Source organism: Triticum urartu, chromosome 1A, assembly GCF_056163025.1.
Source record: "Triticum urartu cultivar PI428250 chromosome 1A, HENAU_Tu73, whole genome shotgun sequence".
Taxonomy (NCBI): Eukaryota; Viridiplantae; Streptophyta; class Magnoliopsida; order Poales; family Poaceae; genus Triticum; species Triticum urartu.
The window spans coordinates 463,908,218-463,931,764 of NC_141873.1; the positions used below are offsets into that span (position 1 = coordinate 463,908,218).

General features: G+C 43.5%; 2 protein-coding genes across 4 annotated transcripts; both read right to left on the reverse strand.

Annotated features, from left to right (window-relative positions):
- Nucleotides 1-2,086: 2,086 nt before the first annotated feature.
- On the reverse strand, nucleotides 2,087-5,542 carry LOC125519035 (uncharacterized). 3 transcript variants are annotated; one of them, XR_007288187.2, is made up of 5 exons: nucleotides 4,628-5,542; nucleotides 3,717-3,906; nucleotides 2,819-2,946; nucleotides 2,577-2,668; nucleotides 2,087-2,338 (listed from the first exon to the last, which is right to left on the reverse strand). XR_007288187.2 is itself a non-coding variant. In XM_048683930.2 (5 exons), exons 1-3 carry the CDS (start codon nucleotides 5,039-5,041, stop codon nucleotides 2,936-2,938), a joined length of 534 nt encoding a protein of 177 aa, XP_048539887.1. In that variant the 5' UTR covers nucleotides 5,042-5,541; the 3' UTR covers nucleotides 2,087-2,338; nucleotides 2,577-2,663; nucleotides 2,819-2,935. The 3 variants fall into 3 exon arrangements, 2 of the variants coding, with proteins under 2 accessions (XP_048539887.1, XP_048539877.1); XM_048683930.2 differs by having other exon boundaries at nucleotides 2,577-2,663; nucleotides 3,717-3,825; nucleotides 4,628-5,541; XM_048683920.2 differs by having other exon boundaries at nucleotides 3,717-3,825; nucleotides 4,628-5,541.
- Nucleotides 5,543-11,332: 5,790 nt separating this feature from the next.
- LOC125519050 (bidirectional sugar transporter SWEET1b) lies at nucleotides 11,333-14,510 on the reverse strand. The gene is made up of 6 exons (XM_048683943.2): nucleotides 14,251-14,510; nucleotides 14,086-14,122; nucleotides 13,055-13,150; nucleotides 12,420-12,702; nucleotides 12,191-12,310; nucleotides 11,333-11,782 (listed from the first exon to the last, which is right to left on the reverse strand). Exons 1-6 carry the CDS (start codon nucleotides 14,285-14,287, stop codon nucleotides 11,567-11,569), a joined length of 789 nt encoding a protein of 262 aa, XP_048539900.1. The 5' UTR covers nucleotides 14,288-14,510; the 3' UTR covers nucleotides 11,333-11,566.
- Nucleotides 14,511-23,547: the final 9,037 nt, after the last annotated feature.

The following is a 23,547-nucleotide window of genomic DNA, read 5'->3' on the forward strand; positions in this document are numbered from 1 at the left end:
TATGTCCTAAAGGCAATAATAAAGTTGTTATTTATATTTTCTTATATCATGATAAATGTTTATTATTCATGCTAGAATTGTATTAACCGGAAACTTAGTACATGTGTGAATACATAGACAAAACAGAGTGTCCCTAGTATGCCTCTATTTGACTAGCTCGTTAATCAAAAGATGGTTAAGTTTCCTGACCATAAACATGTGTTGTCATTTGATGAACGGGATCACATCAGTACAGAATGATGTGATGGACAAGACCCATCCGTTAGTTTAGCATAATGATCGTTTAGTTTTATTGCTATTGATTTCTTTATGACTTATACATATTCTTCTAACTATGAGATTATGCAACTCCCAAATACCAGAGAAACACCTTGTGTGCTATCAAACGTCACAACGTAACTGGGTGATTATAAAGATGCTCTACAGGCGTCTCCGAAGGTGTTTGTTGAGTTGGCATAGATCAAGATTAAGATTTGTCACTTCGAGTATCGGAGAGGTATCTCTGGACCCTGTCGGTAATGCACATCACTATAAGCCTTGCAAGCAATGTGACTAATGAGTTAGTTGCGGGATGATGCATTATGAAACGAGTAAAGAGACTTGCCGGTAACAAGATTGAACTAGGTATGATGGTACCGACGATCAAATCTTGGGCAAATAACATACTGATGACAAAGGGAACAACGTATGTTGTTATGCGGTTTGACCGATAAAGATCTTCGTAGAATATGTAGGAGCCAATATGAGCATCCAGGTTCCGCTATTGGTTATTGACCGGAGATGTGTCTCGGTCATGTCTACATAGTTCTCAAACCCGTAGGGTCCGCACGCTTAACGGTCGATGACGATTTGTATTATGAATTATGTGATTTAATGACCGAAGTTTGTTCAGAGTCCCGAATGAGATCACGGACATGATGAGGAGTCTCGAAATGGTCGAGAGGTAAAGATTGATATATTGGAAAGCTATATTCGGACATCGGAATGGTTCCGAGTGATTCGGGTATTTTTCGAAGTACCGGGGAGTTACGGGAATTTATCGGAAGAAGTAATGGGCCTTATTGGGCCATACGGGAAAAGAGGAGGCGGGCCAAGGGGAGGTGGCGCCCCCCCCCATGGGTCCTAATTGGACTAGGGGAAGGGGCCGGCGCCCCCCTTGCCTTTTCCTACTCCCTCTCTCTTTTCCTCTTTCCTTCTCTCCTACTACGAAAAGGAAAGGGATTCCTACTAGGACTTGAAAGTCCTAGTAGGACTCCATACTCTTGGCGCGCCCCTAGGGGGCCGTCCTCTCTCCCTCCCTCCTTTATATGTGGGCAGGGGCACCCCAAAGACACACCAAATCTTTTCTTAGCCATGTGCGGTGCCCCCCTCCACGGTTACACACCTCAGTCATATCGTCGTAGTGCTTAGGCGAAGCCCTGTGCCGGTAACTTCATGATCGCCGTCGCCACGCTGTCGTGCTGACGGAACTCTCCCTCGTCCTCAACTGGATCAAGATATCGAGGGACGTCATCGAGCTGAACGTTCGGTGGTTGGATCACGAAGACGTTCACTACAAGAAATATGTCAACTTGTGACCCTCACTATTGGCCGCTGAAAGGTCATAGTTTTTCATTTGCGACCTTTTTGTGACCAAAAACAGAAGGTCAAAAGCTGGCAGTCGTAAACTGAAATTAGTGATCTTCTTTGTGATATGTAAAAGGTCATTGGTTCCATGACCAAATTTTTGGTCACTAGCAACCTCCCCAGGCCACGTAGGCATCCAGCGTGGCAAGCTGATTGGCACAAGAATCAGCCTGGTCCGATTTGGCGTTTTACATGGGCCGAGCCCAACAATTCGGCCTTTTTATATATTTTTCTGTCAATTTTTGATCGGCTTCATGGGCCAGGCCCAACAATTCGGCCTTGTTAGTTTTTGAGATTCATGCAATTTTTTTGGCCCTCGGGCTTTTTGCAGTCCATTTCTTTTTTTGTAAGACTTCTCATTTCATTTTTGAAATTGTTCGATGCTTGTTGGTATGTGGCCTGTTTCAGCCCAATTATTTGTCCAGTTTGGCCCAAGTAGACTTTAGCCCAATCACACACATACATCCAACATTATTTCATTCAAATTAGGAAAACTCCTAGGTTTACATAACACAAAAAGAAAATATCTCGCAGGTTTACATAACACAAAAATCATCTCAGGAATACATTTCCTTACACAGGACTATATAATAAGAAAGACGCACATATGCTACTATCATAACATCACAATGTACTATTTTTAACAGAACAGTACAATGGATTTCATTGCTCTCTCTTATGCGACATGCTCCAGCTGCCACAACTTGCCATCCTACAATGAGAGAGATATAACATTAGTGGAGCAAACGCTCAATCAAACACCAAGGGATTAATAAAGCCTTAGCTAGCATGCATTCGAAATTTAGACAGTTGGTATAGCCTCGTCAAGCAGGCAATCAATTACAGAAATTAAATGAGTACCAGACTTTACAATTACAGTACCATAGGACAAATCCATCAATCCATGAGGCAAAATATGAGTGAATCCAAAAAGAGGTAGAAAGGAATACCTATTTTGATCCTGAGGAGCTCGTGACCATGGCCATTCACCCTGGATCAGACGCGCTGGGAGCTTGTAGCTTGTCTTGGTCATACTGCTATCCTAGGTAACAGGAAAAATCAAAGCAACAATTTAGACTTGGTGTTAACGAACAGACACTGTAAATCAATAGTAGCATATTAAGCACCAATTTTCTCGGATGCAAGGAGAAGAGGAGCAAAACGACACAGAGAGGTGGGACATTTGTTGTACCTGTAGATGATGTCCGCAGCCAAGGAAGATACATGGGGCCAGCCTTGCATGTGTGCTTGCTTCATCGGTGCATGCATCACCGTAGCAGCCAAGCAAGTAGGCATCATCAACATCTCCTCACCACTTTCCTGCCAACAGAGAAAAGAGCCAAAACAAAATATGTTATACCATAATATGACACCAGAGCGCAGATCAGTGATAGTAAATCACAAAGTATATCCACAACACCATAAAATAGTCCCAGACCCTGGTGCTATTTGAGTATATCGCATGTAGTTTATTTTCATGAAGTGTTGTGTATGCACGATAAATCCCAAAACAGGAGGAGGATGGCTTATCAACAAATTGAACTTAGAAATGAAACTTTATAATGCTCAAGTTTCAGCTAATAGGGATTACAGAATTTTAGATGGGACAAATTCTTCTAGTTGCACTTATCACAGATAGAAGATTTTATAGTGAAGAAACATTTACAATCAAAGACACAGACTGGAACATATCAATTTCGACGTGCAGTTTGTATACAATCGGACATCTCAGGTTGTATACTACTCATGAATACAGAGTCAAGGGATGCAACTTGTCAATAGCATTTGAGGGGCAGAAGCTAATCCACAATGGAAATATGACTAACATTTAGAGCATCATTATCGATTTCAAAAGAGCAAGCATGATATTGCATCCAAATGAGTAGGTAGCTCTCCAAATGAGTTTTGTTGCATCAATGAGTTCGAACAAGACTCTACGGCTCATACTATTCCCGATCTCATGGACAGCCAACACATGCACTGCTCATGCATGAATGCGTTGTAAATTTGTAATTGTAGCAGAATCTGGAGAGAAGTGCATAGTAAGAGTGGTGCTCTGCTGCTACATAAAAGAAAGGAAAGGATGCTACTTGAGGATGCGGCGTTGGCGAACAGGTGGAGGTCCTTCTTGGGCGGTAGCGCGCAGCCGATGCCTAACCGGTTCGGCCTCTTCTCGAACTGTGAGTTCGTCACCATGTCCTGCAACCAGACACCAACCCAACACAGTCAGATCACACGCGCCGCGACTGGGAGATGTCGGCACTAGAGTCACCATGTTGCCTGTAATTCGATCAAGACAAATACAATCAGTATCAGGATCAGAGGTTCAGAACAAGAATAGTGAAGGCATTTATGCTACAAAAACAAGGAGATGATGCAAACTCTAATGAAGCAGGCATAGAGTAACAACAACTCCATTACACTTAAGCTGCTGCTACCTGCATATACTAAATGGAACCAGAAGTATGTCGACTACTAGACGGCCATGCATGATGCCCAGGAAAAAAGAATGCAAAAACACAAATGACATCCACTAATTAACCACAAGTGAGTTATCTCAGAGGTGCTACTCAAGCACTTGGAACCAGTATAGCAAGATAGATTACAAAAAAATAATTCAACATAAACCATTGCAAGCATGACGAGGTATTTAATCTTTTCACCTGCATTGCAATTTTCAGGATATGGAACCAACCAGTAAGAAAAGGCTAGGCGGAGCATTCTTTAGGACCAGCTAATTCAATAATAAGCATATCATGGACTAGAACAATCTATACCACTGTGGATGTTGTTTTCCGCTATATATCTCCAACAATAACACTAGTATCAAACTTAAAAAAGAAATGCTTGACTAGAACAATCTATACCACTGTGGCCATTTAGCTTTAACTCTGAACTCTGAACTCTGAAGATAAGTGTTCACAGTCTGAACTCTGAAGATATATTCAGCTATGCAACACAATACTGAATTTATTGGTTCCACTACTGAATCGAAATTTACCTGTGCTGGGTTTGGAGTGGATCCCCTTCTCTTCGCGTGGCTCCAAGGTCCAATCATGGGACGCCGAGCAGGCTCGCCGCCGTCGCGACGTACTGACCCAAACTCGCCAGCACCGACGCTCACCACCGGCCGCCGTGCGGCACGAACGCCTCCTTCTTGGTCAAGGCCGCCGTGATTCGCGCGAGGTTGCCTTCGCGCCAGAATCGGGCAGGGGCGTCCCAGGGTCACCGCGTGGCCCCAGCCGCTGCTTCTGACGCCAGAGTCCCGCAGAGCCATCCCGTCGAGTCCGCGTCTTGGTTCGCGCGACGGAGCCTCGTTGCCGGAAGCCCGCGCTGGTCCTCCTGCCGCAGCAATGCGGCCGCTCACTAAAACCTCCCGCGGTCGCTGCGCAGCTGCGTGCTTCCCCGCCGCCATCCCCCACCGCGCGGAGCGGCAGGGCCAGCTCGTCGGTCAGCACGAGCGCCGCCACGGCCGTGGACGCCATGGACCCGGACCGGATCGAATCGCCTGCAACCCTGCGAGCGAGAAGGGGATGCGATGGCGTCAAGTGGATCGGATGGAAAAACAAATGGATGGATGGATCTGACGAGGGGAATAGGAGGAGGAGGAGGATAAATCTGGGAGGCGACGAGGTGGATGGCGGCGCGATATGGGGGGCGAGGGGAGAAGGGGATCGGGGAGGCGGCGGCGCGTGCGTCCTCGGGAAGGAAGGGGATCGAGGGAGAGGCAGATGAGTCGTGGGAATGGGGCGGGGGATTTTCCTTATCGTGTGTGTGAGAGAGATGGATCTCGCTGCGCGCGCCGGATCTCGCCGGACATGGTCTTTGATTCCCGCCGAAGGTGGCAGCGGCAAGGGAGGAGTGGAGCGCTAGGGTTCCCGAGAGAGAGAGGAGGGCACGAGGGGTTGGGTGGGGTTCGTGCGCGAGAGAGAGTGGGGTTTGCTGCGGTGGGTTGGATGGAAAGATGGATGGATGGATGGACGGACAGATGTTTTCCATGTCATCGATCCATGCCACAACGGATTCCACCAATCAAAATTAAGCTTATGTAATTTTGTTTTTCCCTTTTGTTTCTCTTATAGTTATTTACTCTCTTACTTAGGGCAAACATTCAACATATTAACCACTAATAGTTTGTTAAAATGAATGACTATTGTGCACATGTGTGTATCTTGGGATGACAAATGGTGTTGATCTGGGGAGTTTTCATTTTCACTGCAAAAAAAGCCATTTTCTATTTTTCGAGTGCCCGAAATGGTTTTCTTTTGAAGAACCTACCAAACCTTTTGTTTCAAATGATCACATATTGTGCACAAGGGTGCATTTTGGAATGGCAAACAATGTTGCCTCAGAAAATTTTCATTTTCTTTTGACGAAAAAACCATTTTTCATTTTTTGAATGCCCAAAATGAGTTTTTTTGTGAAGGACCTACCATATATTTGTTGCAAAATTGTACCACACCATTTTTATAAAATATTAGGCCATATTTAATGCACAGTTGACCAAATGGTTGGGTGTAAAAAGTTTTGATCCACCTCTCGTGAAAAAGACAAATTTCCGCCGATTCAGTTGGAAGCGGGTCAAATTTGAACTGCAGCTGCCTCATAGTTTGCTATTTATTTTTTCCAAAAATCATTTCTAGGTACATAAGTATCTATTTAATCAGATAAACACCAAAAAAATTCCAAGATTCAACCACTAGCTAGGAACGGTCATTCCCGCCGTTTTGACCGCATTTTGAAACGGGCATAAAAAAATTCAAAAAAATCAAAAAAATGAAAAACCTTCGCATTGTGTCATTATATGTGACCAAGTTCCCAGGAAAAATAACAAACTTGTAATATGACAATTATTTTAAAAAAGTGTCATCAGAAATGAGTTATCATCTCTAAAGATTCATGGCTTTCAAGTCAAATGATCAATCTTACGGCCACATTCATGGCATAGTTTGTTCAAATGATCTCAAATTATGCACAAGGGTGCATATTGGGATGGCAAACAATGTTGCCTAAGGGAGTTTTTCATTTTCTTTGGACGAAAAATCAATTTTCCATTTTTCGAGTGCCCAAAATGAGTTTTTTTGTGAAGGACCTACCATATATTTGTTGCAAAATTGGACCAAATCAATTTTATAAAATACTAGGCCATGTTTAAAGCACAATTGAAAAATGGTTTGGTGCCAAAAGTTTTTATCCACCTCTGGTGAAAAAGACAAATATCTGCTGATTCAGTAGGAAGCGGGACAAATTTGAACTCCAGCTGGCTCATACTTTGCTCTTTATTTTCCAAAAAATCATTTATAGGTACAAAAGTATCTATTTAATCAAAAATACATGGTTTGGTGGCGATACGTTGAGGTTTGGATGGTGGCCCAAGGCCCCAACTCCAAAGCGCGTAGACTCGCATGCTTGCCGCGTGGTCACCGCGTGACCGTGGTGTTGCCACACGTTCCGGGCGGCATAGGCATGTCTAGTGGGTTGGGCACTCCACTGATAGGTGTCAAGAAGAAGAAGGCAATAGAAGAATCTCACGAGGAGACTGAACCGAGCTCAAACATGAATTAGCACCCAAGTGTTTGATTAGTGGTACCGGAAATGCACATGGCCAATGGGCCTGAGTTTTGGCCGAGGATGATCATCTATTAAGGACACTATCTTGGAAAATTTGCAGCTCAAATGGAGGAGTCTAGGTGTCACTTGCTTTGCAACGTGCCACACTGAACAGAAATATGAATGTTGAAGCCACACTCACATGTATTGTTAGATGGGGCTCAAATTTTGTGGAAAGCTATGATTTGGGAATATAGAAGATGTGCCAAAAATTCAGCTCATTAGGATATGCCTAGCCAGTACTTCCTTCACAACAGTTCGAGCTGAACAAAAACTTTGGAAATTTGCCGAGGAAGATTTACCAGTCAAATGGAGTTGAATATTGTCATGAGGAAATGATTTGGATAGTAAAGAATGCCCAATTTTTTGGGGAATTTTGAGAATGACCAAAATATAGGTTGCTTCACAACCTAGGGCGAAAATTGACACATGAACATGACACATAGGCAAAACTGATGAGGTGGCGCCTCGTCATACCAATAAGTACCAATGCATCCACGTTCACAACCTCATGACCATTTATATTGGTCGTAATCAGGTAGAAATAAGGTCATTGACGCCTCTTGTCTGCTTTGTGACCATTTGGTGTAAGCAATTTCAGGGTTTGAGCCCTTCCAAGCGAAATGGCTGTCAAACGACCAATTCAGCTGGGGTCACTAAGAGAAGGTCATAAGTTGAGATATTTCTTGTAGTGGTTCGACTACATCAACCGTGTTACTAAACGTTTCCGCTTTCGGTCTACAAGGGTACGTGGACACACTCTCTCCTCTCATTGCTATGCATCTCCTAGATAGATCTTGCGTGATCATAGGAATTTTTTTGAAATACTGCGTTCCCCAACATTACCTGCGTAGGTCTCCAGATCATGTTGTGCGGGCCCTTAAATTGGACAACACATATTACGGTCACCGCAGATAAACAACTTAGTAAACAAATCATAAAACTATAACCATGAATGATGACATACAAAATGGAAACAAATGAATCTTGCCAATCACCTAAATCTCCCATGCCTAGGGGGAATAGCACATGCATATATAGGGGGAATCAGTAAACATCTCAAAGAATAATTTAAGAGAAATCATATCAATAATATCATGAAGATCCACAATAAGATGAACGATTAAACAAGTCTCAATCTCAAGATGGAATTCCTCTCCCTATGGTGATGATGTGATGAATGAGAATGGAGACGAGGAAACGAGAAGGAATGGATCTCTGGTGAGTCTTCCTCTCTGGATCTCTTCTTCCTCTATTTTGGATGGTGCTGTGGCAGCTATGTCTCTCTAATGCGTCCTCACCTTCACGATAGTTGTTCCTGTAGATGAGGGGGAGCTAGCGGTGCCTGGTACGAGCGCTTGAGATCGTACCATAGGCCGTCTTGCGCTCTGGATGTGCTTGTGCAAATCTGTCCGACACAGAAGTTGCTCCATTTGGCTTCAGTTGATGGGATCTCAATTGGTTTTATTCCAAAGTATATTTTTCTGCACAACAATGGAAAAAACAATTTTCTTCTTCCTCGAAGGGTTAACGTTAGAAAGATGCGAGAAATATCAAAAACCCGGTGAAAATCATATCGAAACCCTCTACTAAAAGTGGCAAAATCACGAGCCATCAGCTGGCGGCGGCGGTGTGCGGGTTGGCTCCCGACCAGGCCAATCCGACTCTGTCTCTCGTGGCTGGTGTATGGCGGGATGGTGTGATGGCAGCCTGACATGGTCGTCATTCTAGGTGGCGGGCATGAGGGTGGTGCATGGGCGCGTGCGTGAGGCTATGATGAATGTGTGGCTTCGGCAGACTACTTCCCCTGGCTGCAGGCATGTGGAGGCGAGACTGATACGTCTCCAATGTATCTATAATTTATGAATTATTCATGCCATGTTTACTGATACGTCCATTTTGCATCATGCTTTTATATTGATATGTATTGCATTATGGGTTGTTATTACACATTATATCACAATACTTATGCCTTTTGTCTCTTATTTTATAAGGTTTACATGAAGAGAGAGAATGTCGGCAGCTGGAATTCTGGACTGGAAAATGAGCAAATATTAGAGACCTATTCTACACAACTCCAAAAGTCTTGAAACTTCACGGAGAATTATTTTGGAATATATAAAAAATATTGGGCGAAGAAAGCACTAGAGGGGGGCCACCAGCCATCCACAAGGGTGGGGGGCGCGCTCCCCCTATCTTGTGGGCCCTCTGGCAGGTCTCCCGTGCCCATCTTCTACTATATGGTGTGTTTTGACCTGTAAAAAATCAGAAGGAAGCTTTCGACATGAAGTGCCGCCATCTCGAGGCAGAACCTGGGCAGAACCAATCTAGGGCTCCGGCAGAGCTGTTCTGCCGGGGAAACTTCCCTCCGGGAGGAGGAAATCATCGTCATTGTCATCACCAACGATCCTCTCATCGAGAGAGGGTCAATATCCTTCAACATCTTCACCAGCACCATCTCCTCTCAAACCCTGTTCATCTCTTGTATCCGATCTTTATCTCAAAACCTCAGATTGGTACATGTGGATTGCTAGTAGTGTTGATTACTCCTTGTAGTTGATGCTAGTTGGTTTATTCGGTGGAAGATCATATGTTTAGATCCTTAATGATAATTAATACTCCTCTGATTATGAACATGAATATGCTTTTTGAGTAGTTACGTTTGTTCCTGAGGACATGTGAGAAGTCTTATTATAAGTAATCATGTGAATTTGGTATTCGTTCGATATTTTGGTGAGATGTATGTTGTCTCTCATCTAGTGATGTTATGTGAACATCGACTACATGACACTCCACCATTGTTTGGGCCTAGGGGAAGACATTGGGAAGTAATAAGTAGATTATGGGTTGCTAGAGTGACAAAAACTTAAACCCTAGTTTATGCGTTGTTTCGTAAGGGGCTAATTTGGATCCATACGTTTCATGATATGGTTAGATTTATCTTAATTCTTCTTTCGTAGTTGCGGATGCTTGCGAGAGGAGTTAATCATAAGTGGGAGGCTTGTCCAAGGAAGGAAAGCACTCAAGCACCGGTCCACCCACATATCAAATTAGCAAAGTAACGTACGCGAATCATATGAGCATGATGAAAACTAGCTTGACAGTAATTCCCATGTGTCCTATGAAGCGCTTTGCATTATATAAGAGTTCGTTCAGACTTGTCCTTTTCTACAGAAAGGATTGGGCCATCTTGCTGCACCTTAGTTACTTTTATTACTTGTTACCCGTTACGAATTATCTTATCACACAACTATTTGTTACCGATAATTTCAGTGCTTGTAGAGAATGCCTTGCTGAAAACCGATTGTCATTTCCTTCTGGTCCTTGTTGGGTTCGACACTCTTATCGAAAGGACTATGATAAATCCCATATACTTGTGGGTCATCATTTACAACAAATTTATATGGTTTGGGTGCAATTTTATATGATTTAAATGAAACTAACACGAACCGACGTTGTTTTCAGCAGAACTACCGTGGTATTGTTTTTGTGCAGAAATAAAATTTCTCCAAATGCAAAGAAACTTTTTGACGACTTTTTTGAAGGAAAGAGACACTAGAAGTTTTGTGGGAGGGCCAGAAGAGCCACAGGGGCCCCACAAGCCACATGGGCGCGCCCTGGTGCCTCATGGCCCCCCTGTGGCACCTCTTTGCGTGAGACCGACACCAACAATTCTTATATATTCAGAAATCCCCGAAAGTTAACCTAGAACTTCGACTCCGCCGCCGCAAGCCTCTGTACCTTCAAAATACCATCTGGAGCCCTGTTCCGGCACCCCACTGGAGAGGGGAATCATCACCGGATGCCATCTTCATTATCTCGGTGGTCTCCATGACGCGGAGGGAGTAGTTCACCCTCGAGGCTAGGGGTATGTACCAGTAGCTATGCATTTGAGATCTCTCTCTCTCTCATTCTTGATTTGACATGATTTTGATGTACCATGAGCTTTATTAATACGCACATACATACGCACGCACACCTCAAAACATGGTAGTATAAAAGAAGACACTCATACATACGCACATACTACACTTCAAGTTGGCAGTTAATGTAGACTTTATTTGATCGGATGGCGTGAGCGTGATTCAAAGGGCGATACAAGTTAATGCTCACTTTCCTTTTCTAGTATGTATACTACATTTAGGAGTAGAAAATACAGCTTGAGACATTAGTACACGTATGCAATACATAGCTTACAAACAGGTACAAGGTGACAATTAAAGGCTAGTCCTCTATTGGCTAATTACACAAGGTCAACACGCGGGATTCTTGCAGTAACAAGATACTGGTAGAAAAAGCACATAATATGGCTGATCTTCGACCGATCTAGCTAAACCTGGCCGACCATCTTGCCGGTCTTCGTCGACCCCGCCGCACCGCGGTCGTCGCTATCGGCGACCTTGCCGTTCCTGCCGTCGACGGACATCTCCACGTCGTCGCCCTGTAGCTTGCCAGCGCCGGCCGCGGCGTTGCCCTTGTTGTTCCGGTAGATGGCGTAGAGGATGAGCTGCGCGGCGCCCAGGACGCTCCCGCACCCGTTGGGGATCTGCCAAAGAAGATCAGAGCGTCAATCGAACGGCCAAGCACGTCTGCAGAAGCAGTGACTGGCTAGGCGGTAGCTAAGGCATGTTTCATGGCGACGGTCGCGCGCGCATGGGCGCTGCCTCGCCTCTTCGGCAGGGCACATTTACTGGAGCACGTTGCGAGCTCAGCTAGCGTACGTGCATGCATGCATGGATCGCACATTGACAAATCAAAACGAGTATTCATGCACCGGCCGGCCGGCAAGGGCATCTACTAGACTACTAGACTACAATGACAACGCAGTTAGTGCAGTCATTTTGTCCACTCACAGTTTCCTTCAATTTTGTGCAGTAATTCGACGCTTGTCGGCATCAGAAAAGAGAAAGTTGGATTTGAGGTGTGCGTGCGTGTGTGGACTAATAAGACTTACCGTGACGAAGAGGTCGTGGCCGAGCAAGCCGTAGATGAACCACGACGTGCCGCACAGGAACACCGCCAGCGACAGCAGGAACGGCATGTACTCCACGCTCTTCGTCTTGATCACCATCCTCTGCGAGAAATCGACAAGTCCCAGATCAGTATTATTTAAGCTACTAACATGTGCAAGTGCAAGGCAATGGAGGAATACATGCACGCATGCATGGAATAACAAAACGTACCATGATGGAGAGGGGCGAGGCGTACATGCAGATGGAGAAGACGGTCATGGCGAGGCCGGCGAGGAGCTTGCGTGCCGGGCCGTGCAGGACGAGCATCGAGACGAGCGCCACGACCACGAACACCGTCGCGACGGCCGACGCCAGGCCGAGCGTCCGGAGCCTCGCCTTCTTGTTCGACGCGAAGACCAGGAAGATCACCACGTACACCGTCTCGATCGCCGCGCCCACGCCGTTGATCGTCGACACCAGGACGTTGTTCGGGGACACGAACGGCAGCCCGTACCTTCAAACGCACACCAACGCGCCAAGATCAAACTCTCTCACTTGTAACTCGTCGAACTTTTGCACCATGCATCAACAAGATCGGAACGGGACAAGGATAGTTTATGCACTTGTGTCGGCCTTAATAGCTACGTGTACAACGGCATGTCTCCGCATAGAGCCACGTTGCAGAAGCGTACAACAATGAAGTGAGGGTGGCAGATTCTATAAAAATAGGCAAGAGATGAGATGGATCTTCAGCCTCGTAAATCACAATCACATGTTGTACTGTTGTTAACTTGTTCTCTTTTTTCTTTCTTTTTTTTTTGCGGGAATTTGTTAACTTGTCCTTGGAGAAAATTGAGAGGTTTTACCAGGCGGAGAGGAGGCAGTTGAGGAGCGTCATGTTGTATGGCACCCCGGAGAATTCCTCTGTGGATTTGTTCCGAATGATCCTCCAGAAAGTAGGCCTGTGATCGAACGGACAAATTGTAGTATTCACAGGTCAGTTATAAGTGTCTGCATATAGTATAAGAATGTGAACAGACTAACAGTCAAGATGCGACTGTACGTTCTCAACAAAATGAATAAAATGTTGTAGGAAATTCGACATTGAAAAGGACTTATGTGGAATTAATAAATCGGAAGGTGGCAATATATACATGCAAAGGTGGGTGCCGGATGTTTCTAGTTTACGTACGTTGCTGGAGTAAATTAAGTGGGATCAATATATGCATGGACCCTAGAAATTCAAGCTCTTTTTCAGCAAATTATAGGTTATTTATTACTATAATTTTATATGAAATTATTAGTAGTTGAGTACCCCAATGGTTGTGCGTGTCATTCATGTGGTTTGCACATTCGGAGTGTGCGATTTCAACTGACAAATTCCTTCTTTTTAAAGGAGGTAAAATGTCCGGTGTCTGCATCAATTGATGCACGCAACCATCAAATAGTTTAAATTCTTTCATGAAAAGCATAGGATTCCCTAACACACTGCTATCTTGTCACCTTCACTCTAACCATATATCTCTTGTAAATATAGGAGCGCTACCTAATTATTTAGGCCTCCTTTGGTTTAGAGGAATTTCATAGGAATTCTAGAGGATAGGATTTTTATAGGGTTTTTTTCTTTAGAGCCCTTTGGTTCATAGGAATGGACTCCTATTCCTACATAGGATTGGTTCCTATCCTCCACATTTCATAGGAAAAAAAAAACCTAGACTCAATGAAAAAATTCCTTTGGTGTCAACCAAATGACATCTTGTTTCCTATTCCTACTCATAGGATTTGAGATACATGTCATCTCCTTTCCTACAAGATTCCTATTCCTATAATAATCGGATTATCCTATGAACCAAAAGAGGCCTTAATAAGGAAAAAAGGTAATACATGAAATACTTACACCGGGGATAGGAAGAGAAATAGAGCAATGACATTCCCTGAAACAACAAAATCAAAAGCAGTAATTAGGTTGAAAGGACGTCCCAACTAGAACAGCCACCAGTGCAATTAAAACTCCTAGCCAATTACTACCACGCACAAAAAAGCGGAAACTAGGAACACTCACCGGAAATCCCAAACAAGAACTTGGCCACATCCTCCATGTCCGACCTCCTCAGCGCCTAGCTTGCACCTCCAAGAAACTATCTTCTCCTCGACGAACCAATAACAAAACCAGGATGAAAAGACAGACCTCCAGACCTCTGTTTCTTCTGAGCAGGGGATGCTAGCATGCAGGTATTTCAGCAGCAGCAAGCAAGAACAACTAAATGACAATGCTGTGTGTGTTCGTATGTGTGGATGATGGATACATGGGCGGCTGCATCGTATATATAGGAAAGAGTTGGATGGAGAGGAGGTAAGGTCAGGGGGGAGAGTAGCACTGCCGGCCTATTGATTACGTTCTTATCTTGGCCACTCCATGAAAACGATGCCCCTGTGGACGTGGGAGTGCCGGGGTAGTAAACAGTAACGTTTCCAGCACTAGCATATGGGGAGGATCTTGTTTTGATTGTCACCACCCGGAGACAGAATTTGGCATGCGCATCACCATCATGGTATCGCCCGGTGCACTAGCTAATTGGACTGGACACTATTGACATTTGACAAGAATGTACGTATGTATTTTCTGTGCTAGTAGCTCTTTTCCTTCAGTGTGTGTGGTCTGTATAGATCGTCCACATTATATTCATGCATCTGGAAGGATCTTAAGACTTTTGCCATACCCTTTTTCCGAAAAGAAAGCAAGAGTCAAATATTGCTAGCTAACAACGTTACCCGGGTCGGAGGGTGCTCCAGAGATCCAGAGGAGGCACTGAGCCAGTGAATTCAGGATGAAGACGTCGTCGATACATCCAACGACGTGTGTTTATTTTCTGCTTGCGTAAGGATGGTCTTGTAAGGATTGAATAATTTTAATATATGTCCTTGGCCTTGTCGCAAATATATATATTATTTAGCGAGCAACCAAATGGCCCTAAAACTTATATAAAAGAATATTTCCAATCGCAACAATAACAATAAGGATGCAAATGTTTTAGTTCAACATATGCCCATACAATCTCATAGAAAAAGAGTCATTTTCTGCATCGTAGGAAACAATGCCGCCACCCCTTTCAAAAATATGATGCTTAGTATAGTCTCCGATGAACAAATTCGTCTGTCAATATTTGTAGGAATATCCAAGTAAGTAATTATGCAGCATAATATAGTAAAACTATTTTCTCTAACAAATAAAATATTGCAATTTATAACTTACAAATTCGAATCATTTTTATTAATTAGTGATCATAGCGGAGATCGATTGTATTTCTAGTATGTCTTGTATTATGAAACAAAGTTAATAATGCTCTAAAATGTAGTTATTTTTTAGGGCACAAAACCCCTTTTCTAGATTCGTCATGGCTTGACATGGCGGAGACCAAAAGACGTCGCTCGATAGCAAAGAAGAAAACATGGAGTGTCAGCAAGGCTTCATACAATGACTAGTGCATTCGACTGTTAAATTTTGGCGAGGGGCTCACGGTGGATCACTTAACATGATTACATGATATCCATATACAGAGCGACACCCCCACGCCATTGGGGGTAATTCTTGGTTTCAAGGGAATACTCATGGGCGCCAATGTATCCGGCTCAATATTTTGGGTGCGACATCAATAAATATGAAAATGTTAGTTTGCAACGTGTGGGCACCCACTAACGTGAAAACTTTTTTGCATGGTTTGCAATTCAAAACCATCTATGGACCACCCAACCATCTTCAAAGACATGGACGGCTGAATCGTGGCCTTTAATTTATCCATTATGCAAAATATGTTCAAAAGTTGGCTACCCACTTATTTTTCATTAAAAATGTAGTTTTTTGCTCCACCTCAGGTCTTTAAAACCTAATATGGTTAATCGACCTTGATACAGTATCAACTAGCAAAGGAAAATTCAGTTCTAGATTAGTGGACGAATATCATGGCAAACACATACCACCATAGAAAAGCGACCCCCTCCCCCTCCCTAGTATTGTCGAAGATATGGAATTAGAGAAATGTACCAGTGTTTCATGGAACCTCGACCTTGCAGCTACATCCTTCCACATATAGAGGGTGAAGCCTTCATGTGATCCATGAAAGTTTTAGGAGAATGTTTTATATTTATAGTCTGGTCCAAACATTTTGTAGGACTTATTTTCAATGGACGGCAAATTTATTTATCTTGATTTCATCAATTTCAAGATGTTATGCTGGCCTAGTATCTCAAAGGTGTTGGTAGTGGCTGGGTGTGTGAGCATATGTGATTGTATTGTATTAAGAAAAAAGGAACCTCTACACATATATTTTGTATCATTGTTTTTTGTATTCAACATGTAGAAGATCATGTCACTGACACTGAGTATGTATATGCCTCCGTTTTAAAAAAAATGTATGTATATGGCGCCTGTCATAGGTGTACGTTTTACTCGAAGCAGTTCCCAAGGACAGCGACTAGGCTTTAGGCTCCACGCTGCTATGCAAGGTCCTTGTACGTACGTACGTGGACGCCTAGTTTTTAGGCATGCATGCATGCAAACAAATGCGCTCGTTCGTCATGCAAACTTTTATCTATATTTTTGGTTTGGGGGCATGCATCATGCCAAGATCGCTTGAACTTTGTAACATATAATGGTACGCGTGTATATATATGTACGACGAAACGAATTTATTTAGTACGTAACCAAAGTTGCGTTTTGCCACAGGCACCAGCTGGTAACGTCGGCGACGACTGATAAACTGGATCAAGCACAAACAAATACGTACCTCATGTGTCCGGCGTTGCAACGCTGTCAGAAATTGCCGAAGGCCACGACTATATGGTCAAACTATTATCATAGAAGTCTCGGACCAGTGCAAACTATAAGTCGGCAGGCCTAGCTAGTAACCTATGGCCGATGTTCTTTGACGTTTTGCAGTGTGATATAAAGAGAGGCGAAAGCCTGTATTTAAAGAATAGTCACACACTAAAATGCCATATACTCTGCGAACACACGTATGTATCCGCAAACTCGCCACCTGCACTCGTGACAGCAACGGCACAATATTCCCCGACCGGCCACTTTGTCAGTACCATCGAACTGGAACGTGCACGATCGACCGCCACCATGAAAATCAAATCCAGATTGAACAATCATCACGCAAATAATTGAGCGAACCAGAGTGGTCTATGGTCGATGCAGGTACGCGATCGGCATTGTCCGGATCACCAGCATCGATTGGTTTCCTTTGCTTCCCTATCGGCGCACGGCTGGCTGGCCACACCAAGAGATTCCGATCGCGTTCGGCCGTGGAGTTAGACAAGCCGGTGTGGGAAGGTGGAAAGGAACCGGGGTTCGGCCTGTTGGTACGTGACAGGCGATCCTTGCACGCATAAAGTGTTTGTGGCACCGGTTTTGGCATTTAGCTTGGTGTCTCCTCGCCTTTGTAACGTGGCATTCCCAAAAGGAAATCCTGATAGGTTAATTTGTCGCCAACAGGACGAGCATTTTATTGGACTAGATGATGATGCCTCGCGCGCAGCTGCGAGAAATCTTGCAAAAATAAATGCATTAATATTTGCAAAAAAATCTAAAACTAATGGATGGAAAATGTAATATTAAATATATACAAAGTGTATAAAAATTTGAATTTCAATTAAGATAATAACGTTTCTAACAAAAATGTAAAAGGTCAACGACATAGATATGCTACAATCGACCAACACATGTATCCTCAATACAAATCTAATGCAAAAATAAATTGTGAATAATTATCATGCATGAATTTATGATGTGGCTACATTGCATGCATAGTGTAATGCAAAAATAGGATTTATGACTTGCATGCATGACTTGCTTATGTGGCATGGTTGCATGGCTAGGAAAAATAGATAGTGGGTTGTAGCTATTGAGGAATAGAAGGTGAGTACATGTTCTCACTTTAATTTAAAGAAAAACTAGTATTACAAAAAATAAAACTGGCTCGTGTAGTTCATATTAGCTTGAACTAATGAGTATTTGTTTGTAGTCTACATAAAAGGGGCAAGAATAAAGAGCTAAATATGCACTCCATGTACTTTAAACATGCATGATTTTATAGCAATTCCACGAGAATCCAACATCTGCAATTTTGCGATGCATTTATTTTTTTGGAAAACTCCATATATTTCCTTCCATGTAAGAAGTTTAATACAAGTTTCATAGACAAGTTCCTTTATTGGAATTAACTTTGTTGCTTAAGTTGCGAAGAATATGGGTCAATTTGAAGTTGCTAAATTTTGTTGTCCTAGACTTATTTCTGTCTCCAATTTTTGCCCGGTAGATATACATTTCTGGAAGACTTCCCAATTTAAATTGTCTTGACACATCTTGCTGACATGTAAGATCCACATGACGGTTGACTAGGCACCAAACGAAGTCATATTTGTATGTAATATTATCCACAGAAATTGCTAATGGAGCTCGAGCTCCATGGAGCCTGAAATTTGATATTTTTCAAAGTTATAATTTTAAGGTTTCAAAAAATTCTAAAAAATGCACACATACCTACGGATTTATACCATTTGGCTGTAAAATACACAAATGTGCGAGCTAGGCAATACTAACAAAATCATGTATTTCTAGCACATGTACTATTCTCTATAGAAGTACATGATTTTTTTTTGTACAACTCACATGAAAACTTACTTCATAATGAAATTTTACACACATCTAGTATACATCTATAAGTACTTGTGTATATTCTCAGATGTTTCTGAAACTTAGAAGGTCAATTTTTAATAAAATTCGGGCTTCATGGAGCCCGGGAGCCAAAAAGCCTCACTTTATACTGGCCGATCGTTGTATGCTCATATCAGGTTAGGAATGGAGTGTTTAGAGAGCCATTTATCTGTCTTGGTGTAACTGTCAATTTTTTGACGGATGGCTATGGTAGAGTGTGAACGTATCAGGTGCACTGGCTCAATTCATGCACCAAATGCATTTGTATTGTATGAGCAAAAACTGAGGGATATGGTCACGCTAGTAGATGGATTGTTAAAACAATGCAGAATAGTCCTTTTATTTTATCAAAATCAACCCGCACTTTGCATCTCCCTCTCCTATAAATAAATTTGTTGTGTTAACTTTTTTGCTTCAAACAAAAAAGGCGTCACATATTTTAAACGAAACGTATGATTTCGGAACCGTTTTTACTGTCTTCTTTGTTTTGATGAGATCTCTAAATCAAGATTAATATTGGGTATATTACGGAAAATTAATAATTTTCTGGTTTTTGAAACTTAACTCGAAACTTGACTGCAACATTTACACGTTTTGTAATTTGTAGGTGAGAAATGTCCGCCTCTCTTTCACACGTGTGGCCAGCGCGCACATGCTTCCAGTAGATCAAATTCCAAGTAAAATTTCAGAAAAACAAAAAAATATATGAACTTATTCAACATTGATCTTACTTCAAATATCACGTCAAAACAAATATGAAAGTCAAAATGGATCTTAAATTGAACATATGGTTGAAATATATGAACATTTTTGTGTTTGAGCCAAAAAAATAACATACAAATTCCTTATGGAAGTGTGTGTGTTGTAGAGTGCGGATTAGTTTGTACAAAGTGGAAGGTTGTCTCTGTAAAAAGGTATAGTCCAACTTTTGACCAAAATCTAGCGGGTTACTTTTTCATCTAAGGGTCCAGAATCCACTGATGCTTTGGGTGCACAAATTGGCTCGGTACACAGAATACATTCTCACCGTGGTCACTGGCGTTAGGGCATGGAGGTCTTTTTGTGAAAGGATACAAAAAGCTCAGTACACATGATACGTTCTCATGGTATAGCACATGTTGTTAAAATTGTGGCCCGCATCGATGACATCTGGAAGATGGAACGTGTGTTGGGTTCGTGGTTGATGGATGACAGGTATGACTTCCTCCTTCGGCGTCTTAGTCGTGGTGGGTACCATATCTGGAGTTCGATGGCGTGTCAGGGGTGTTGCCCCGGTTTGATTCGTTTAACGACAATGAGTTCACCTTTGGTGCGCCACCTTGGAGATCCACAAAGTTGCATATTAGCGATGGAGCCGCGTCAAGCTCGGGTGAGAAGGTGATCCATCATTTTCTTCTTCTTTAGTGGCTGCTATGGTGGTGCCGGAGGCAGGTGATGGGCGTTGGCATCAAGCTCAGAGACGTTATCTTGTCTTTTCATTTTTGTCATGTCGGTCTTTACATAATTTGTACTTTGATCTTCATGATATGAACGTTTTGCCATACAAAAAATAATAGAACTGATGTTATTTTATGAAAATGTTTGTTTTCGCCTTTTGTGCTTTTTTGCATAAGTCTCATAGTCTCCCTCTTTGGTATCTTTTGACTGTAATTCCGTGTTGGGTCTGTTTCTTCAATAAATTTTTTATACAAACATAATCATACTAGTTTCATCTCGTGAATCTAAATATGTTCGACACATGCTACATATATAAAAGATAGAAAATTTTGGCTGAAAACAGTTTCCTAAAGATCCTTATTTAAGAACTGAAGGAGTATGTGGCAGATGCATTTGACATATCCTTTTTGCAGAGAGCATTAGTGACCAGCAGGTAAGAAACAACCTGCAATATTACTGTACAAAGCTTGGTAATGGACTGAACCTGATGGATTAAAATGTATGAATATGAAACATGTACACATTCATGTTCATGCATTTTAATGCACACAACCTGCAATATTACTGCACAAAGTTTGGAAATGGATTGAGCCTGTTGAATTAAATCAAATCGCCGCATAAAGCCACACCACATAGGCCCTTGGCTAAAGCTAACATTCGTTCCCTTGCCTCCATGGCAGTGAACAAGTTTGACTAACGAGCAAAGATGCATAAATGCGCCCTGATACAAACGGCTGTTCTTGGTCAGCGAAGCACTCTATTTACTGTCTCAACATAGTAAACTGGAGTTGGACATTGCCATCCAAGAAAGGGCTCTAACACAGTGACAACAGCCATGTGGATGCGGGTCTAAATGGGCATGCCGCATGCATCTATGTCCTCTTCTTGGCCGCGTCACGCACGTACTTAGGTCACTGGCAAAGAAGATCGACCGATCTCACGATAGCGATGCCAAATTGTCGATCGCGCCTCGTGCGCGTTCCTCGTGTCATATCCTGCCATCGCACACTCTGGATAACTGTGTAGTATGTCTCTTTCGCGCGTTTCCCGGTTTAGTCGTTGCTTGGATTGGAAGGGAACTGTTAGACGGTGGAAGAAGACGCACCGTTGGAATGTGCAACGACTAATAATCTATGCATTCCCGGTTTAGTCTCGTTGTTTGTCTTTTTTTTTCTTTTTTCTTTTTCGCGGGCGAGTCTCGTTGCTTGTCGGCCATGGAATGTGCAAGTAACATTCGCCGTGCATGCATCTATACTACACTCTGAGGAGTTGCAGGGGCTATGTGTGGCCTTTCCGTTCTACGGCTGCTGTTAGAAGAGGGTATATATGATACCCCCTCCCTTCGGAAATACTTGTCATCAAAATGGATAAAAGAAGATGTATTTAGACATCTTCTTTTATTCATTTTGATGACAAGTATTTTCGGATGGAGGGAATACGTACCAAGCTACATGATTAGTCGACGACGACCATGGCCACATTGTCGCACACGCTCATCAATAAAGTTACTAAGCTCCCAGGAATTGGAGAGCTCAGCGAGATTGCAGGTTAAATTTTGCTTCTTTTCACGTTTACATGGCTCGGTTCGGCTGGCTTGGTCAGAGCTGGGGCGGCCTGGTCCAATCAGCTACAGTTAGTCGGTAGCAGGGGTCTTCCTTTTTCTCCGTTTCCCTCGCCCAGTCACCCGCAAGCAGCCGACACTGCGCTGCTTCCTCCTCCTCGCGTCTGCGGCCTCAATGCCTTGTGATTCATTTTCCCCCGAGCTGCAGATGAGTGAAGGAAGGTGAGTGGCTAGGATTTGCTCCACAGGCCACCGACGGGGTTGACGTTGGTTAGAGTGGACGCCGCCTACTCTTTCGCGCCTCCTTCCTTCCTCCCCGGTCCCCGTCTCGCATCCCCTCCCCAGGCCTGCTTCCATCGCGCGTCGCACCACCCTGACATCTCCTGCTTTCGATTGTGTGCGTTGACGGTCGCGCCTCCACTGTCGGCTGAGCGCCTCCGCGAGGAGGACGAACACCCTGCCCGACGACTACGCATCTCTCCCTAGACTTACCTCCCCACCGGATGGATCTCAGAATCCTGCTGCAATTTGGGGTCGGATCGCATGAATAGGGGGAGGAAGAACCCTCGCGCTAGAGCCATGTCTTCGTCCCTATTCCCCTGCCACTTATGTTGGTCACATTGGGGACTCTTCCTCCCTGCTTTGGATCAGGCGGCATCGGCATCACCGGCTCGAGGTGGGTGTCGAGCGAGTGGTATCCTCGATGTCTCCGGTCTCCCCTATTGCTTCGGCCTTATGTCCACAGCCGCGGCGCGCCTTCTAGGAGGCCTGCCATACCGTCGTTGACCGGCAGAGGTGCCGCCGCCCGTCGCATCGACCTCCCTTCCCCTCTCCATGACTTTCCTCACCAAAGAGCAACACGAGGATCAGCTAGCTAAGATAGGAGCTGTTGGGGAACGCAGTAATTTAAAAAAATTCCTACGCACACGCAAGATCATGGTGATGCATAGCAACGAGAGGTAAGAGTGTTGTCCACGTACCCTCGTAGACCGTAAGCGGAAGCATTATGACAACGCGGTTGATGTAGTTGTACGTCTTCACGATCGACCGATCCTAGTACCGAAGGTACGGCACCTCCGCGATTTGCACACGTTCGGCTCGGTGACGTCCCACGAACTCACGATCCAGCAGAGCGTCGAGGGAGAGCTTGATGACCCACAAGTATAGGGGATCTATCATAGTCCTTTCGATAAGTAAGAGTGTCGAATCCAACGAGGAGCAGAAGGAAATGATAAACGGTTTTCAGCAAGGTATTCTCTGCAAGTACTGAAATAAGTGGTAACAGATAGTTTTGTAATAAGATAATTTGTAACGAGCAATAAGTAACAAAAGCAAATAAAGTGCAGCAAGGTGGCCCAATTCTTTTTGTAGCAAAAGGATAAGCCTGGACAAACTCTTATATAAGGAAAAGCGCTCTCGAGGACACATGGGAATATCGTCAAGCTAGTTTTCATCACGTTCATATGATTCGCGTTCGGTACTTTGATAATTTGATATTGTTGAGGATCGTAGCAGAAATTTAAAATTTTCTATGCATCACCAAGATCAATCTATGGAGTAATCTAGCAACGAGGGGAAGGAGAGTGCATCTACATACCCTTGTAGATTGCTAAGCGAAAGCGTTGCAAGAACGCGGATGAAGG

What these genes read in the sequence shown, in the direction of transcription:
- LOC125519050 (XM_048683943.2), bottom strand. Translation starts at nt 14,287, where the DNA reads ATGGAGGATGTGGCCAAGTTCTTGTTTGGGATTTCCG. An exon ending in AACTGCCTCCTCTCCGCCTG is followed by an intron (nt 12,703 to 13,054) that starts GTAAAACCTCTC and finishes GTGCGTTTGAAG; the next exon opens with GTACGGGCTGCCGTTCGTGT. An exon ending in CCTCGCCCCTCTCCATCATG is followed by an intron (nt 12,311 to 12,419) that starts GTACGTTTTGTT and finishes GATTTCTCGCAG; the next exon opens with AGGATGGTGATCAAGACGAA.
- LOC125519035 (XM_048683930.2), bottom strand. Translation starts at nt 5,041, where the DNA reads ATGGCGGCGGGGAAGCACGCAGCTGCGCAGCGACCGCGGGAGGTTTTA. An exon ending in CCACTCCAAACCCAGCACAG is followed by an intron (nt 3,826 to 4,627) that starts GTAAATTTCGAT and finishes GTCTGGTTGCAG; the next exon opens with GACATGGTGACGAACTCACA.